Source organism: Polyergus mexicanus, unplaced genomic scaffold (assembly GCF_030449975.1).
Source record: "Polyergus mexicanus isolate NDT 795.1 unplaced genomic scaffold, iyPolMexi1.0 SCAF_15, whole genome shotgun sequence".
Taxonomy (NCBI): domain Eukaryota; kingdom Metazoa; phylum Arthropoda; class Insecta; order Hymenoptera; family Formicidae; genus Polyergus; species Polyergus mexicanus.
The window spans coordinates 6,544,858-6,562,468 of NW_027223335.1; the positions used below are offsets into that span (position 1 = coordinate 6,544,858).

At 30.4% G+C, this 17,611-nt stretch overlaps 1 protein-coding gene across 4 annotated transcripts in view; it reads left to right on the forward strand.

Annotated features, from left to right (window-relative positions):
• The window catches only part of Gfrl (Glial cell line-derived neurotrophic family receptor-like), a 286,917-nt gene that overhangs the window by 250,203 nt on the left and 19,103 nt on the right, over positions 1-17,611 (forward strand). For all 4 annotated transcript variants that reach the window (XM_070308329.1, XM_070308330.1, XM_070308331.1 and 1 more), the window contains 6 exons: positions 2,356-2,561; positions 5,218-5,505; positions 6,360-6,424; positions 9,125-9,329; positions 9,801-9,946; positions 10,381-10,509. In XM_070308329.1, coding sequence (XP_070164430.1) covers positions 2,356-2,561; positions 5,218-5,505; positions 6,360-6,424; positions 9,125-9,329; positions 9,801-9,946; positions 10,381-10,509 — 1,039 coding nt within the window. The remainder of the gene's footprint in view (positions 1-2,355; positions 2,562-5,217; positions 5,506-6,359; positions 6,425-9,124; positions 9,330-9,800; positions 9,947-10,380; positions 10,510-17,611) is intronic.

Sequence of the window (17,611 nt, forward strand, 5' to 3'; positions counted from 1 at the left end):
CTTATTAAAAAAGATTATTAAGAAAGACACAGAGATATATTATTTTTTGATCTAAGAATATATGACTGTGTTGTTTTCTTAAAATGATAATGATTCATCATCCTTCTTATACAAAATTATATTGCATATCTATATTGATAAATAAATATATTTTGCATTCTAATGATTTGTATATTAAATATTTATTATATATTTATTTTACATTTTTTTATAGAAATTCAATAACTTACATTTAGTTCGACACATTCTTTTAATCATCACGCAATATATTGAGGCGCCGATTATTCTACTATTACTCGGGATATAAAAGATATAATTTAGAGTTCAATAAATAGATTAGTTGAGAATCTTTTATCAATCAAATTTGTTATGATATATCTCATCTATTAAAAAAAATATATATGTGTGTATATATATATATATATATAAGCAGTAATACACACACACGTATAATATTGTATATTGCAAGTTGGAGATATTTTAGCTGTTCTTTTTATTTTTATTAAATAATAAAATATCAGATATAACAACGAAAATTGAAACATTATATTGGAGGGTAAAACACTTTGCGCTAATGAATATAGTAAAAAAAAAAAAACCAGCGGGTATAACGGATTAAAATTATTGAATGGAAGGGGCGCACAAACGCGCGCGATGGATCGTGTGTACGCGCTTCGCCGATCGATTAAATTAGCACATGCGTGCATGTACGCACGCACGCACGGCTTGAATCGGCGTTTTAATTGATTTATCGCCGAGGGCGAACGAATCCATTTTTAATTTTGCCATTTAGAGATATCTATGGACGATACGAAAACGAGCGATTGCCGCGTGCTATTGATGCACACTTTGTACCTTGATGCATTCCCACGCTTCAAGATGTCTCGATAGTTTCTATTATTTAATTGCTTTCTACAATGATTGCTTGAAATATATGCCTATCATTTTTACCGTAATAGTTTGCTGTAATAAATAAATTAGAATTATTTCAATAAATTATTATAATTATTAACATAATGCACAAAATAATTTGATTGGCTAATCATTGATTAACTTATTAATTATTAATTAAGTTATTTAATTATATTATTACTTTTTATTAAGTTTTCTAAATGTTTATTAATCTTAATTTATTATGTTTTATTAATACAGGAGTTATTATTTTTATTTATTTGCGTATTTTTAACTTATAGAAATCTGTACATAATGTAATTTTTATTAATTTGTAATACAAATTGTATAAAAATACTAATTTATAGATAAAAATCTAATATAATGTAAGATTTATTTTAATTACAGTATATTTATTTTATTATATTAATTTGTGCATTATATTAAGTAATAGATTAATGATCACTATATCACAAATCATTATTATACAATTAACAATTATATATTTTAGCTGAAACGATTTTAGGAAAACAAAGTTTATACTTTGCTATGTATTCATTGACATTATATATACCTATGTATCAAGAGACACGTGTCCTGTCTCGCGTCAAGTCACGTGCAGCAAACAGCGAGGTGAACCGTGTATTTATATGAGGTTTGTCTTGTGTTGAAAGTACCTTAGATTATCGGATCCGAGTAATGCCTGAACAAATCGATCAATTGTTACACCAATTACGGTCTGTATGGTCATGAAGAATATATACATCCGGCGATTATCTATTATTCCAACATTAATTCCCTCGATCAGTTAACATTAATAATCATACGAATACGTTTAATGATTATTAGAATACCACTTAATAATTATCAATAAATGTCAGAAATACTCTTTCAGACATTTTTCTAATTAATTTAATTATTTGTCTAGACTTAGACAATCAATCTATTTGTCAATTAAATCAATTTTTCGTTTAATAATTTGATAAAGCCTCATTTTTAATTACAGCTAATCATTGACGTTCTACAATAATAAAATAGTTATAATTAATTAACAAATAAATATCAGTCTTTGCAATAGCGTTTAGCATTTTTAAAAAATTATAAATATTTAGAATAAATACATCTTGTGTGGTACTAATTTATATTAATTTGTCTTCTCTAATGATAGAGAATGTATAATAAATTTTTAAATATAATAATTAATCTTATTTTTTTTTTTTATTAAACATATAAGTATTAGTATGAGCGCTGATTGTGACTATCATAATAATCGATGTATTAATTTTGCGATATATTAACTACTAACTCTTTAATTTATCTCTCAAAAAGTAATCCTTGATACTCTTTGAAAATCTTCAATTATATTTTTTTCTTACACAAACCGCTGATAGAATTGATCATAAATTGTTTATAGTTTCGTTGATCGCCAAGAGCAATATCAAAAATAAAATACCAAATTTTTAGACTTAGATTGGAGTATTACGAACAGAGCTGCGCGGTTGACAGCGTGACGAAGAAATGCGCCGGACCAACTTCGGAATGCAGAAAAGCGATGCTGGGTATTCTTGGCACCGATCTTCACACTAATTGCGCGTGCAAGGGTACTGAGATCAGTCAGCTTTATGGCTGCCTAGGCTGGCAGCGGCTTCTCTGGGTGAATCCTTGCGTAGGTAAGTGACAAATTCTCTTTAAGACATTCATTATTTGCAATCCCGATTACAATAGTAATTTGGATTGAAAGATCGGGCTTAACAATTTACTATTTTTTTTATAAATAATGGATATATGTAGATAGAGAACATCTATTTAAATCAAAGTTTACTTTAAGCTACATTGGGGTGCAACTGTAAAAACATCGTAATGCTTTTATACTTCAAAACTTTTTAGTGTCAAAAACGTGAGATCTTTGAATATTATAATATTATTATACGTATTATATAATATTATATATTAATATTATAAAATTGATTTCTGTCTCTTTTTATAATGTATCGCTTCTTTAATATTATAATTGAAAAAGAAAACAAATAGAAATCCTGCATAAAAAGAAATTTATACATATATATATATACATATTTTACTTATAATTTTTAAACATTTATTTATATATTATTTAACAATATAATATTGGGGCAAAAATGATCAATACTTTTTAATTTTTTATAACAAAAATAATATTTTTTGAAATGGTTAAACTATTTGTTAAAAAGTATAAATATTTTGGATAAGTTATTCGCAAAAATATGAAAATTAATTTAAATCAATATATCGAATTATCGGAACTAAATAAAAATAAACGGATACTAGCCGATGTAAGAATGTTAATTAATGCAGACTGACGATATATTGTTCTAAAGTTTAATTAATCTTCGTAAATGTTATCAGCGTGAACAACCGCGTGACGATATCGGCATTCGATTCTTCATTAAAATGGCGTTTTAATGAGCGACAACGAGCGTATCTCGTATCTGTTTAATCCGTGAGAAAATATTTTCACGATTTACTATGAGAATAAATTGTGCCGTAAGTTATATAAACTTATTATATATTAACATCAAGTTGTATCCCCTTTTCTTAAATTTTTATTCGACTTTAATAGAATTTAAATTTAAGCTGAATTTGATGTAAATAATTTGTCTAATATTGAAGATTGAAGAGAAGATACATTATAAATTATGTAAGAACTAATTAATAAATTGTTATCTTTCAACTTTAATTTTATCTTTTAATTTTATCTTATTTTAAAATAAATTAAATTTAGTTTTCAATTTGCTCTTAAATACTTAATATTTAATACTTGGAAGTTTACTAGAGAAAAGTTATCTGTGCTAGTTCTTTTTTTTTGTGTTGTAAGTCATTATATATACAAACATTACAGCGCATAAATAGCGCATAACAGACAGAAAAGCTGCCGATGCACTCGACACGATGCATTTCTAGAACGCAGTAGGAGATGCTATTTCTTCGTATCTAAATGACTTATCTACCGGCTGAATACAGCCCATTGCACTCATTGTGCTTTACAACTCGTCGGGGTCAAGAAGGATCGATAAGGGCTGTGTCGTTTGTTCGACACAGGTGTAATTGCAATTGTGCGTGTAGCATCACGATGTATAACTGCATAGACTGTCGTAGATCGTTAGAGATCGTCGCATCACTGAATCTTGTTCATTCTGAAATTTTTATAATTCTACTGATATATTTTATTTAGGTTGTTTGATATACGAGCAATTGTAACATATATGTTTATAATTATTTATTCTATTAGTATATTTTTCACACACATTATTGTCAATTTTTACATATAATTGACATGTTAAAAAAAAAAAAGAAAGAAAGAAAAACAGAGAACCGGATCGCCGCCGTTTCATAGCCAATTTCCAAATGCTGATAAATATAATCTATTTCGCGAAAATAAAAGTTGCAAGTTGCTGCTCATAAAACATTATTACGCGCATCTTACGTTCCCTATTATTGCTCGCACGGATCCCGTGAGAGGAGAGGCAGTGCCCCTTGAAAGTGTAATCACCCTAGAGTCCCCTCCACAGTACCTGAAATATTTCGCAGCAGCTGTGCCGCTGGCGATACGGGACCGCGCGACTTTTCCGATACTTTCATACTTCCGCGTCGGATGGTTACACGTGTACATTCAACTGCAATTTTACAAGCTCTCCGTTCGGCACTTTATATTGCTTAGCGGTTTGTTATTTGCGGTCACACGTCCGTTTCCTGACGCGCGCGAGAGAAGGTATTAAGTTAAAGTTACTTCAAGGCAACGATGCCGATTCGAGTCGACAGTTTTTCTTAGAATTGATTATTGCACCGTGAAATGCTATAAAGAAAAAAGAAAGTTATGACAATATTTCTCATATCAGTATGAATTATCGTAAAACGCAGAATCTATAATAGATAATTTTATACAGAAGTAATGGCGCGCGAAATAATAAATATTATGATAAAATTTATGAAAGAGTTTGAATTAAGAATTATTTAATAGATAGCTTATATGTGGAAATCGAATTTACTTAATAATTTAATATTAAAAAAATAATATCGTTTCCATATATTTTTATATAAAAATATATTTCAACGATATATAAAATTGCCTCCAAAACAACAAAGGGGTTATAATCTACTTCAATTTAATATAAATGAAAATATATTATAAATAAAATATAAACTTATAATTTTTTTTTTTTATATTGACATTAAAAAGCTATCCGTGTTATTGTACATATGTAATTTCGTGTTTTTTCTACGATCTTGTCTCAATCGGTTTCGTTTCCTTAATTCGCATCGTTTCAAGTACAATGTCGTTAATTACAGTGGAATCGCAGAAGGATTATCACGCGCGCAAGAAACACCATCATTCGCGTACAACGACGACGACGACGACGACGACGACGACGACGACGGCCGTCGCGACGACGACGATGAGGCCACCGGCGAGCATGACGGCGACCATCACGATCGAACAAGAGGAGGATAATCAAATACCGGAAGTGACGAAATGGCCGACCACCGAACCCATGGAAACTTGGGAAATCACAACCACCGCTATGAGCACCACTTCGAGTACTACTACGACCACTACGACTACTACTATGCCACCACGTGAGCGTAAAAGCACCCCGAAAGATTATTAGTTTTCTTTATTAAAATAATTTTCTAATAATTATTGTTTCATCAAATTCTCTCACATTACATTTTATTATCAACTCTTATTAATCGAAAGAATCTAATTCTTAATTTTTCTTATGATTAAATTTCAATCACAAAACGCTTGTCAAATTGATGCGAATTTTTGGATTTATAGAAACACATTCATAGTAATATATTATGAACTGAATGAAATATATTATAATTTTTATGAGAAAGATAAATTAAAATTAAGTATTCATATACATATATATAATTCATATATAAAAAATTATTTATATAAATCTTACATAATAGATTAAATATAAATTTTATATATCAAGATTAGATATTAATATTTTATCTGTCGATGAGATTTAAATGAGAGTTACATATTTAATGATGAAAATTCAACTCATTGCAATATCTTTTAAAAACTATCCAAGTGCAGACGAAGTCTATTTCTATTTTTAAGACATTATTTCTGATGGTAATCCTTCATCCTATTATTCGTTAAATATATATTTCTGACATTTTGAATTTTGAAACTTTCGGTTTGCCAATTATTATATGTATTTTAAATATCTACATTTTTTTTAATTCAATCTGTTTTTTACAAATAAAATTCCGCGTATGGGAAGCTTAAGGGAAAAAAAAAAAAAAAAAAAAAACAGTTTTTAATTTCTTTCGTCTGCCGCATCGAGAAGCAAATTAGGTAGATCGCCTCTGGGCGTTGGAAGATGCGATGGAAGGAGATGTTGATAAAGGGTTGGAGAAACAAACTGACGGGAAAGATAGCTTTTCTCACTTACGTTACTCTTTTCTCGTAGGCTTCTGCGTGGTTCAAAGGCCGACACACAGCCACCAATACATAAGAGAGGGCAAGGGCAAAAGGGTAAGTCGCTAGCAATCTCGCAAATTTCTCGCGATCCTCATTGGTGATACAAACCACCGTCGCTCTCGAGGGCTAACCGTTCGTGAGACAGAAGGAGAACGAGGGTTTTACGGTCGTCGTGCACTAGAGAAATTTTACTATAAAGCGAGCGAGTCGAGCGGGATTTTTCTCTCATATGTTGGCACGTCACGATACTATATCTCTTTGATCCTTCTCGTCAACGAAACATTTTTTTAGAAACTTTATAAAGAAGCTATAGATTTTTAATAAGACGAAAATTTTATTGCGCATGCAGGGAACATATGGCAATTTATTAATTCTTCTTCCAACATTTTTAGCAAACATTGTTTCGATTACCTACAAATATATATGATCCATATATGTGTATATACATTATATATATATTTTTTTTTAATAAAAATATATTAAATAAAGATTATATCTGGATCGTAAAACAAATATTATATATTGGTATAATTTAGAAGATTCTTTATAACGCTATATGTCAAAACTGAATAACATAAAAATCTATACATCTTTTTTATATGTTTAGCAGGTATTTTAAAAAAATGTACGTACATTGATAGATAAACGTATTAATTATATAATGTATCGCATGCATTTATGTAGCTGTAAACATTTTTTTAGAAACTTTATAAAGAAGCTATAAATTTTTAATAAGACGAAAATTTTATTGCGCACGCAGGGAACATATGGCAATTTATTAATTCTTCTTCCAACATTTTTAGCAAACATTGTTTCGATTACCTACAAATATATATGATCCATATATGTGTATATACATTATATATATATTTTTTTTAAATAAAAATATATTAAATAAAGATTATATCTTGATCGTAAAGCAAATATTATATATTGGTATAATTTAGAAGATTCTTTATAACGCTATATGTCAAAACTGAATAACATAAAAATCTATACATCTTTTTTATATGTTTAGCAGGTATTTTAAAAAAATGTACGTACATTGATAGATAAACGTATTAATTATATAATGTATCGCATGCATTTATGTAGCTGTAAACATTTTTTTAGAAACTTTATAAAGAAGCTATAAATTTTTAATAAGACGAAAATTTTATTGCGCACGCAGGGAACATATGGCAATTTATTAATTCTTCTTCCAACATTTTTAGCAAACATTGTTTCGATTACCTACAAATATATATGATCCATATATGTGTATATACATTATATATATATTTTTTTTAAATAAAAATATATTAAATAAAGATTATATCTTGATCGTAAAGCAAATATTATATATTGGTATAATTTAGAAGATTCTTTATAACGCTATATGTCAAAACTGAATAACATAAAAATCTATACATCTTTTTTATATGTTTAGCAGGTATTTTAAAAAAATGTACGTACATTGATAGATAAACGTATTAATTATATAATGTATCGCATGCATTTATGTAGCTGTAAACATTTTTTTAGAAACTTTATAAAGAAGCTATAAATTTTTAATAAGACGAAAATTTTATTGCGCACGCAGGGAACATATGGCAATTTATTAATTCTTCTTCCAACATTTTTAGCAAACATTGTTTCGATTACCTACAAATATATATGATCCATATATGTGTATATACATTATATATATATTTTTTTTTTTAATAAAAATATATTAAATAAAGATTATATTTTGATCGTAAAGCAAATATTATATATTGGTATAATTTAGAAGATTCTTTATAACGCTATATGTCAAAACTGAATAACATAAAAATCTATACATCTTTTTTATATGTTTAGCAGGTATTTTAAAAAAATGTACGTACATTGATAGATAAACGTATTAATTATATAATGTATCGCATGCATTTATGTAGCTGTAAACATTTTTTTAGAAACTTTATAAAGAAGCTATAAATTTTTAATAAGACGAAAATTTTATTGCGCACGCAGGGAACATATGGCAATTTATTAATTCTTCTTCCAACATTTTTAGCAAACATTGTTTCGATTACCTACAAATATATATGATCCATATATGTGTATATACATTATATATATATATATTTTTTTTAATAAAAATATATTAAATAAAGATTATATTTTGATCGTAAAGCAAATATTATATATTGGTATAATTTAGAAGATTCTTTATAACGCTATATGTCAAAACTGAATAACATAAAAATCTATACATATTTTTTATGTGTTTAGCAGGTATTTTAAAAAAATGTACGTACATTGATAGATGAACGTATTAATTATATAATGTATTGCATGCATTTATGTAGCTGTAAACATTTTTTTAGAAACTTTATAAAGAAGCTATAGATTTTTGATAAGACGAAAATTTTATTGCGCACGCAGGGAACATATGGCAATTTATTAATTCTTCTTCCAACATTTTTAGCAAACATTGTTTCGATTACCTACAAATATATATGATCCATATATGTGTATATACATTATATATATATATATATATATTTTTTTTTAATAAAAATATATTAAATAAAGATTATATTTTGATCGTAAAGCAAATATTATATATTGGTATAATTTAGAAGATTCTTTATAACGCTATATGTCAAAACTGAATAACATAAAAATCTATACATCTTTTTTATATGTTTAGCAGGTACTTTTAAAAAATGTACGTACATTGATAGATGAACGTATTAATTATATATTATATCGCATGCATTTATGTAGCTGTATCGTGAGGACGAGCCCGAATGCTCGGAGCTCTGTCACTGCAGCGAGGGTGAGCAACTTGTCTGTAACACCATCTGCGTCGATTCGTCACCCTGCAAGACGGATTTCGCTTTCTATAACCACGAAGCGCCGGCTTATCAGGCACATCGAGGTCCTTGCCTTTGCTATAGTGGTGCTTTCATATGCATGCGGCCTTCGCCCGGTGAGCGATCATCTTTCTCACGATTAATACTGTTAAATGAAACATCGATTAATCGAACGACACTTTTATTGAATTCTTTAGAAGGCGCGTGCGTGCGCGGTTTCCAAATCATTATTATATTTTTTCTTAGCGTATATATTTTTGTTTTATACTCATAAAAATGAGTAAGTTAAAAAGAATCAAAATTTATCATATTTTATCTCGTGCAGTTTATGCAAACTTAAGATCTAGCCAAATTAAGATATGATTTATTTTTTATATAAGCTGGTCACACATTAAGTATCCAATAATTACTTTGTGATTTATATTATACGCATGCTTAATAAAAAAAAAAGAAAATCTCTCTTTCTCCTTTTCTTTATTTTTCTAAACTTTGATCGCAGGATGAAATATAACAAGTTTGGAATGATCCGACGTAGAAAACGATTTCTCTTCGCGTCGTATAATACCAGCATTGTATTATTTTCGCAGACACGTACAATATACCGCACGGGGTTTTCATGTTCCTGGGGTACAGCGAAAAAGACGAGACCTTATTGAAGCAGCACAATAATGTAACCGTGCTGGACGCGGTATCATCTCTCGACAATTTCATGAGAGAGGAAGTCAATAATCAGGTGAGAGAGACGTCGTCTTTCCTATTCGTTAATTTTCGCTGGATGACACTTGAAAATTTTTATCCTTTGGAGAGAAATCTCACGACTTAGTACAGAGAAATATCGCTAAAATTTCGAAATCAAGATTATTTTGGAACAATCCGTTATACGAATGCGACGACCTAGAAAAGAATCTAAAATCAGTCGATTTAGGTCTCGTAGAGAAATTCCCAGAATGCAATTAATACGCAGCGTCTCCGATCGGAGCGCGAAATTCCGATAATGAGAAATGTCAATGAGAAATGTAATGGCTCGTCAAACTGCCCGTCGATTAAAAAGTAAATCGGGCAGCGCGGAATTTAATAAATTCCGTCGCGCGGTACATCGCGACGGATGACGCGCCAATCTACCTAGCTACCGATCTATCGAGGCCAATTCTCGTCTTCCATTTACAGACAGTATGCACGCTCTTCTTGTACAATGCGACCCGAGAAAATGTGATTGCGGTAGCACGGCTTAGGACCGACAATCCACCATTAAATAGCAGCCAGGCACAGAATCTACAGCACCTGTTACGTGTCAAGGTAAGAGAATCTTGGATGGACCTTTTCGCACTGCGTGCGCGAAAATTGAAAGCTTTGGTGGGAGAGCTGGATAAGCCCACGGGGATGTAGTATTCGAGAAACCGCGAGACAAGGAAAAATTCCTGTGTTATCAAGAGAGAAATAACATTTTATTATTTCTTCTACGAATATACGAGAACTTTTTATCATCACTTTTTTAGATCCTGCGCTTGCATTGAAACAATTTAAGCTTAACGCAATGCATTTTTTTTTTTTTTTAATCTTGAAACTTTATCTTTATACATTGAAAGTACATGTTGACCAAAATAAAGATTTATACTTAAACAGGGATTTATATATTTTTTATTTCCTCTTTATATATTTTCTTATAATTTATATAAATACACGTAAATTTTTAGTTATTATTTATCATATGATTTAATATTATGAATTTGACACACATACATATATTACATATACGACATAGAATGCTATTACTTTAAAAGTTTGTAGCGCAATATATTAAAAATATAGCAAGAGTAATAACATGCAATCCGATTAGAATACGTAACAAGCCAGCAAGACGTGATATAGTTTTATTCTCTCGAAGTTAGGCTTTATTATTCTTTTCTTTGACGTTTATGAAGAATTATAATTAAAAGAAAGTGACTGTTATTATTCTTGAATGGGTAAGATTACAACTGCTAAGGTGAGTTTATAGGATCTGCGAGGATCTCTTGCAGCGGCCCTGGATTAAAGAAAAGCTTCGCGTGAACGATGGCGATTCGATGCACGCGCGTGCGTGCACCCGACAGGAAGTCGGTGCGGGAGGGCAATGTATATAACGCGTTCTCGCGAAAGTTTTAATTTCCCCAAGCAAATATCTCGGCGTCGCTCGAAAGAGATTATCGCGATTAATCCGCTTGCCGAATTTCACCCTTCGCGCCGCGATAGATCTTGAGCGAGCGTACAAATAGCAAATCGATCTCCCTCCGGTGCATTATTGCACGCGATAATGCAGCCTTACGCGTGTCCGGAACACATAATGCGCCCGCTTAAAATGCACGCGGGGTAATTAAAACTTTGTGATTCATGACCGGCTCGTATACACAGTGTCGCGATTCAAATATTTATAACAGCTGATTAAAGAAGTAATGACTGATTAAGAATCAAACAGCTGATTTAAAAAAAAAAAAATATTAATTGATCAATTGAGTGATTGAAAAAATTATTGTAACTTGGAAAAAAAGAAATTTCTTAACAAATTAAAAGTTCCCATTCACTGACAATAAACGTGAAAAGTTTTTATGAATTTTTAAAATAATAATTAAAAATTATATAGAATTAATAGAAAATCTGTCGTCGTTTTAATAAATCCTTAATATATTTAATAATATAAGTCATTATATATTTTAAATCTTAAGTTTTAATTTATATTTAAAATACAATAGCTTTTACAATTAAGTTTAATATTATAATCAAGTTTAATATTTCGACATAATAATTTGCTACAATAATTGTCCATATAAAATAACAGAGAAAGCAATTAGTGATGATGATATTTATTCACATATTGAACATAATCACCAAAAGCAATAATGAATTCTCACCTCTTCGATTAACGTTCGCTTGCAATGAATATTCAACGCGAATGAGATTTTTATAATCGCGAATTTTTGTCATCGCGAGAAATTTGCGCGGAAAGAGGATGGATCGGTCAACGGAACAACACACGCCAATTTGAATCCAGAATACCTCCATCAAGTTGCAAATGGACCAGCGCTTGATCACAGATTGGAAATCGCCCCGGGAACCTGTACAACTGTGTAAAATGCGTGCTGCGAGCAGAAAGCAACGCGTATTTAGTGACACACAGGGTGTCGAGGAGATGCATCACAATCGATACTAAACGATATTGGCGGAAAATTACACACTATTTCGATTTTTTAAACGGTGCACCGAAAACGCTGGCGAAAGAATTTCTCAACGCCATCTCGTACGTTTGAGAGAGAGAGAGAGAGAGAGGGGCACGACTGTAATGAATTTTAAATAAATTATAACATTGAATTTTGCAGAGAAAATTACGGATTCGATAGAGTATATTTATTATTACGAGCTAATTTAATTTGTAAATTTGTCCAACAATATCTTTATAATAATATCCACAAAAATTATTAATCGCAAACTTGATTTATATTAAAATGCAAAAAATAAAAAAAAAATTACAGTGTTGTAATACCAATTTATTTACTTTTACCAATAATGAACTTGATAACACACGTATATAATAAATTGAAAGATTTTATTTAAATAATTAAATAATACATTTTTAAAATTAAATTAAAAATTGAAATTGTATTTGTATTTTAGTACGAACAATATCAATGTGTTATTTTGTGGCTTCGCTCATGGAATATCCGTTGGACGGCTTTAAATAACGGCTCGACGGAGAACGTCTGACAGAATTACGGGAATTCGTTTCTACCGTTACCTGCGGGAGAGATAGCAAGTTTCGATTCGAACAAAATGGGCAACTATACGATAGATATATATTGTAGATAAATCGATTGAGAATCGCGCTAAGCAACGATCGCGGAGAAAAAGCAGTTTGAGGAACTGAATGAATTTATTGATATCACGAGATAACTGAAAGAATTCTTTTTGGAAATATAATTTTTATATAATCTTTTTAAATTACCCTTTAAACATGTCGATAGATAAATATTGTTACTCTACTAAGTAGTAACTATTTTTTAACAATATAATAGAAACATTATACATATGTTCAAGTTCAATTTCGCGCAAATATATTGTACTTAATTATATAATGTGCATTTTTCTCCAAATAACGAAAGATTAACAGTGTTAATTTTACTATGTGTATAAAATGGCATTTAAAAATATCCAACTATCGTACATCTACCATATTCGCGCGAAGTGTATCTAAAAATTTTCAGATTCATATAAGTTTCTCTATGGCAGTCGGCCCGTGGTTCGTTCCCAACTCCGTCTCCCTTCTCTCTCAAAACCCATGAGGCTCGTAACGGCAGCGGACTGCACCATAGAGAGCAAGGAGTACGGAAACTTGCATTTTCCCTCGGCGTGACTACACGCAGCTACATATGTCATAAAACTTTGCTAATATAGCGAAGAACCGCGGTGCCGTCTTTGACTCGAAATCGCTCGTTTCTCTCCTACCGAGTCGGCATTCGTCTTGCTTTCTCTCATCTTTCACTTTTTAACTTCCTGCGCATTCTCATTCTCTCTCTCTCTCTCTCTCTTTCTTCTTTTTCTCTATCCAATATCGAATTGGATTTATTTAATTCGTAGCTGGTGTAGAATTTTACGCTTGTTATTTAAATCATTATTTGAATCACATAATCGTTTATATAAGTCAAATGCAATCGAGTGCCTTCTATCGAAGAGAAAATATTGATTGTCTTTAATTGGGAGTATACTAGATACCTATCGTCTGAACGATTCTATTTTCGTTCGATTTATATGAATATTGATTCAATTGTTATTGTTTGATAATTTGATCTGACTTGATAACATTGTTTAGAATTTATCATTTTTTAGAATTTAACATCTTTTAGAATTTATGAGCTCAATTATGTATACTCGTTTAATTATGTATTTTTATTTCGTTCTAGTTATAATTACAGTTATATGATTATAGTTACAAAAGCTTCGAAATACATCTCTAAATGATGTTTAATTTATAAATTGTCGAATACTTTTCTGCTAAGTTTTTAATTTGATTTTTGTCAATTCTTTATCAAATAAATATTTAAGACACCAATAATTGTTATCTTAAATGTCGATATGCAAAAATAAGTTAAAAATTTATTTCAAATCTCTAGAAATATTATTATATTAATAACTATTGTTTATATCAAAAATATACCATATAGTATTATTGTATTTATTTATAATTTACACTTTTTTCTATACATTTGATTAGTACATTTTCCTTTTTTTATTAAAATAATTAATTTGTTAAAGAAATTACTACATTTCTCTCTTTATTTCGGGACGAGAATCTTTACATCGAAGAACAATGAGCTAAAACATTATGCGAGGCAAACCTTGCCACGCGCTAATATAAAGATAGATTTCAAAATCTCGTAAATATCGTAAGTGAAGTTAACGAATTATTCCCCTGGGTACCGAATGACACTAGGATCTTTATTCAGTGCGACGCTTACTTCCGTGTGACGGCGCAATCCTATTCTGCGGCAGTTCGAGAAACGGCGAAAAAGCCACGGTTTGCCGATGTTCCGCGCCATTTTTCAATTATGCATTCGCATATTTTACCGGAATGTCTTGTCGCATTCGGCGACGAGCGCGACGACAGCTGCCGGACTGCATTTACGAGGTTAACAATAATTCAACGCCACACACCATCTTTACGGCGCTATACATTCGGTGTTCCCGTGATATCCACGAGTATGCTCGTTACTATTGTTTATTCCGATTTTATGCGATGAAAGTTTTAAATTCCCAAAATTGTCCAAAGATCCTCGCGTCTTTGCCTTTTTTCGCAATAAGCATTTTCATTAAATAGATAGAAAATGTTAATATAATATTAAAGAATTGTGTATATATATTTTAATGCGCGTACTATAATGTAAACAGATTGAATATCTTTCTATTTCTCAGTAAATTTTGAAAAATTTTAATTTAGATAATTTCTCTCTCGCGGATTGTTAGAATTTCTTATAAACGTCGCGTATTACTCGTACAAAAGGCAATTATCTGAAAAAATCGGAATGTAGAGCGTTCTATTCGTGAATATCGTCAAAACAGAAAATTAAAAACCAAGAAATAGAAAAGTCAGACATGTCTGCAGAATTTCTAATAATATCAAAGAATTGTTTCGATGCTATTGTAAGGATCTGCGACCTCTTTCCATATTTTCACCGCTTGCCGCTCAATCCTTTACATTGGCATTAAGAGGAGAATAACAGAAAGATTGGGGCTTGTTAAAATCTCAACTTAAATCGACAGGACAGTTGGTTCAACGTCATCGCTAAACATCGTTCGCGACTATAACAAAAAAGGCAAGGTAGGTTTTTACGACAACGTGCGAGAAATCGAGTGCTTTGAAGGACAAATCGCAAGGAAACGAGGCTTTTGTCATGAAACGAGGTACAAGGAGTGGTTCGAGAAGAACTATCTTACCCTCTTGCTACTATTAATCCTCTTTCATTATCGAAAGAAATAATGGAAAATAATTCAATTTCAATTATCGACGAGCTTTAACAATATAATAACAAATTATTTTTAAAATTAATATTTTCCTCCACTAACTAAAATCGGTAATGTTATGAACAATATCATTATCAAATATTCTTTTAGAATATATTTTTAATTAAAAATTGTTGTATCATTTATCTTAAAGGTCTAATGATAACGAAACGATAGTATATTTATATATGTACGATTATATTTTTTTAGATATTTTTGAAAAACAACCTTTTTAAAAAATACAAAGTTTTAACGATCTTTTAACATTTTTCGCTATCGGTTAAAAAGAAAAGAAAAGTATCAAAGAAAGATCTCCTAAGTAACGCATAAAAATTCAATGAAAAGTCACGGGAGTTTCAAGATCGATACTTAGATGCGGAGTTGAACATGACGGGAGGGCAAAAGGGAATATCAAGGGAAAAGGGAAAGGGGAAGATATAGGTGCCTTTATTGGCCTTGTGCCAATCCTTGCTATCTATATGGAACACCTGTGTCTGCTCGATGTCTCGAATCGCGACAGATCGAACAATGGGAGAATCTTAAGACAAAAGAGCGAACAAACGATGGTTCTGAAACGAAACGGAGAGCATTGCTATTTTATCTTTAGTTGAGTTCGATTATGTTATAAAACTTTGATAAGATTTTTATTACAATGATAGGATAATTATGACAGAAACTTTATCTTCTTGCGTTTTTATCTTTTTTTTTTTTTTTTTTTTTTGATCGATAATAATGTAATGAGGAAAATTTTATGTATATGTAATTGAAATAAATAATAATAAATTATAAAGCAAGTTTTACTGTACATGAGTCTTATAATAAAAAAATTCGAAATAATAGACATGATGTGATATCGTTGCAGTTTGGTGTTTATCGCTCGATCGAGATAGGACTCGAAATGATGCTCTGTTCGTTTGCGTAATATCGTCATCTTCATTGAGATAAGGTCTCGATACATTAATAGATCGATCTATCGAACAAGACCATCTAACATCCAAACATTGTCGGCGCTTTGTGTAACGAGAATGTCGATGTGAACAGGCGCGATAGTGATGTTACTTATTTTTCTTAGTATGTATATATAAAATTTATAGATAGTATTTAAATATATATATTTTATTATAATTTTTATTTTTATTTTATTTTATTTTAATAATTTTATTTTTTCATTCTTTCTTTTCTTTTAAATAATAATAGGAAATAATCGAAATTGCATGTACCCTTTGAAGTAAAAATAAAATAAAATTGTTAAGCCATTTGATTCTGGAAATAAAAATAACGACACACTTTTCGGAAAGTTTTATGAACTAATAGCATCTACATGACTCTCATAGATACACAAGTCTCCATTAAAGCCTCCAATTAAATATTTGATAATCTGTATTGGATGTTAATTCTCTTATATCTTCATAAAAAAAAAACGGCACAATTTTTGCCCCTGTCATAATCCACGGAATATTAAATATTTCAGTTGTACGATATAACCAGTTGTATTTGAAATTTCGATTTATAATTTAGAGGCGGCAGTGCCATTCCAACCGTGTGTCATAAAGAGATCGATCCAAATTTTATGATGGAGGAGGGACAGAGGAAGAGAAATAGGGAGAGAAACGGGCCGAAGCCCCGAGGCTTCTTACGGGCTTCATCGAAGATGCATGAGAGCGTCAAACTATCCGACACACTGAGTGACTTTCTTAGATTTTTGTTTGATAGAAGAAACGCGTTGCATAGCGATTGTCGACTCCGGCGTAAAGTCGTTGTCGATCGTAGCGTGTTAATGAAATATTTTTTTTTTAATTTTCTGTTTGACTAAATACTAACGAATTCGAATTAAATAATTATAAAAATGAGGTAACCAGATAATTAGAATTAA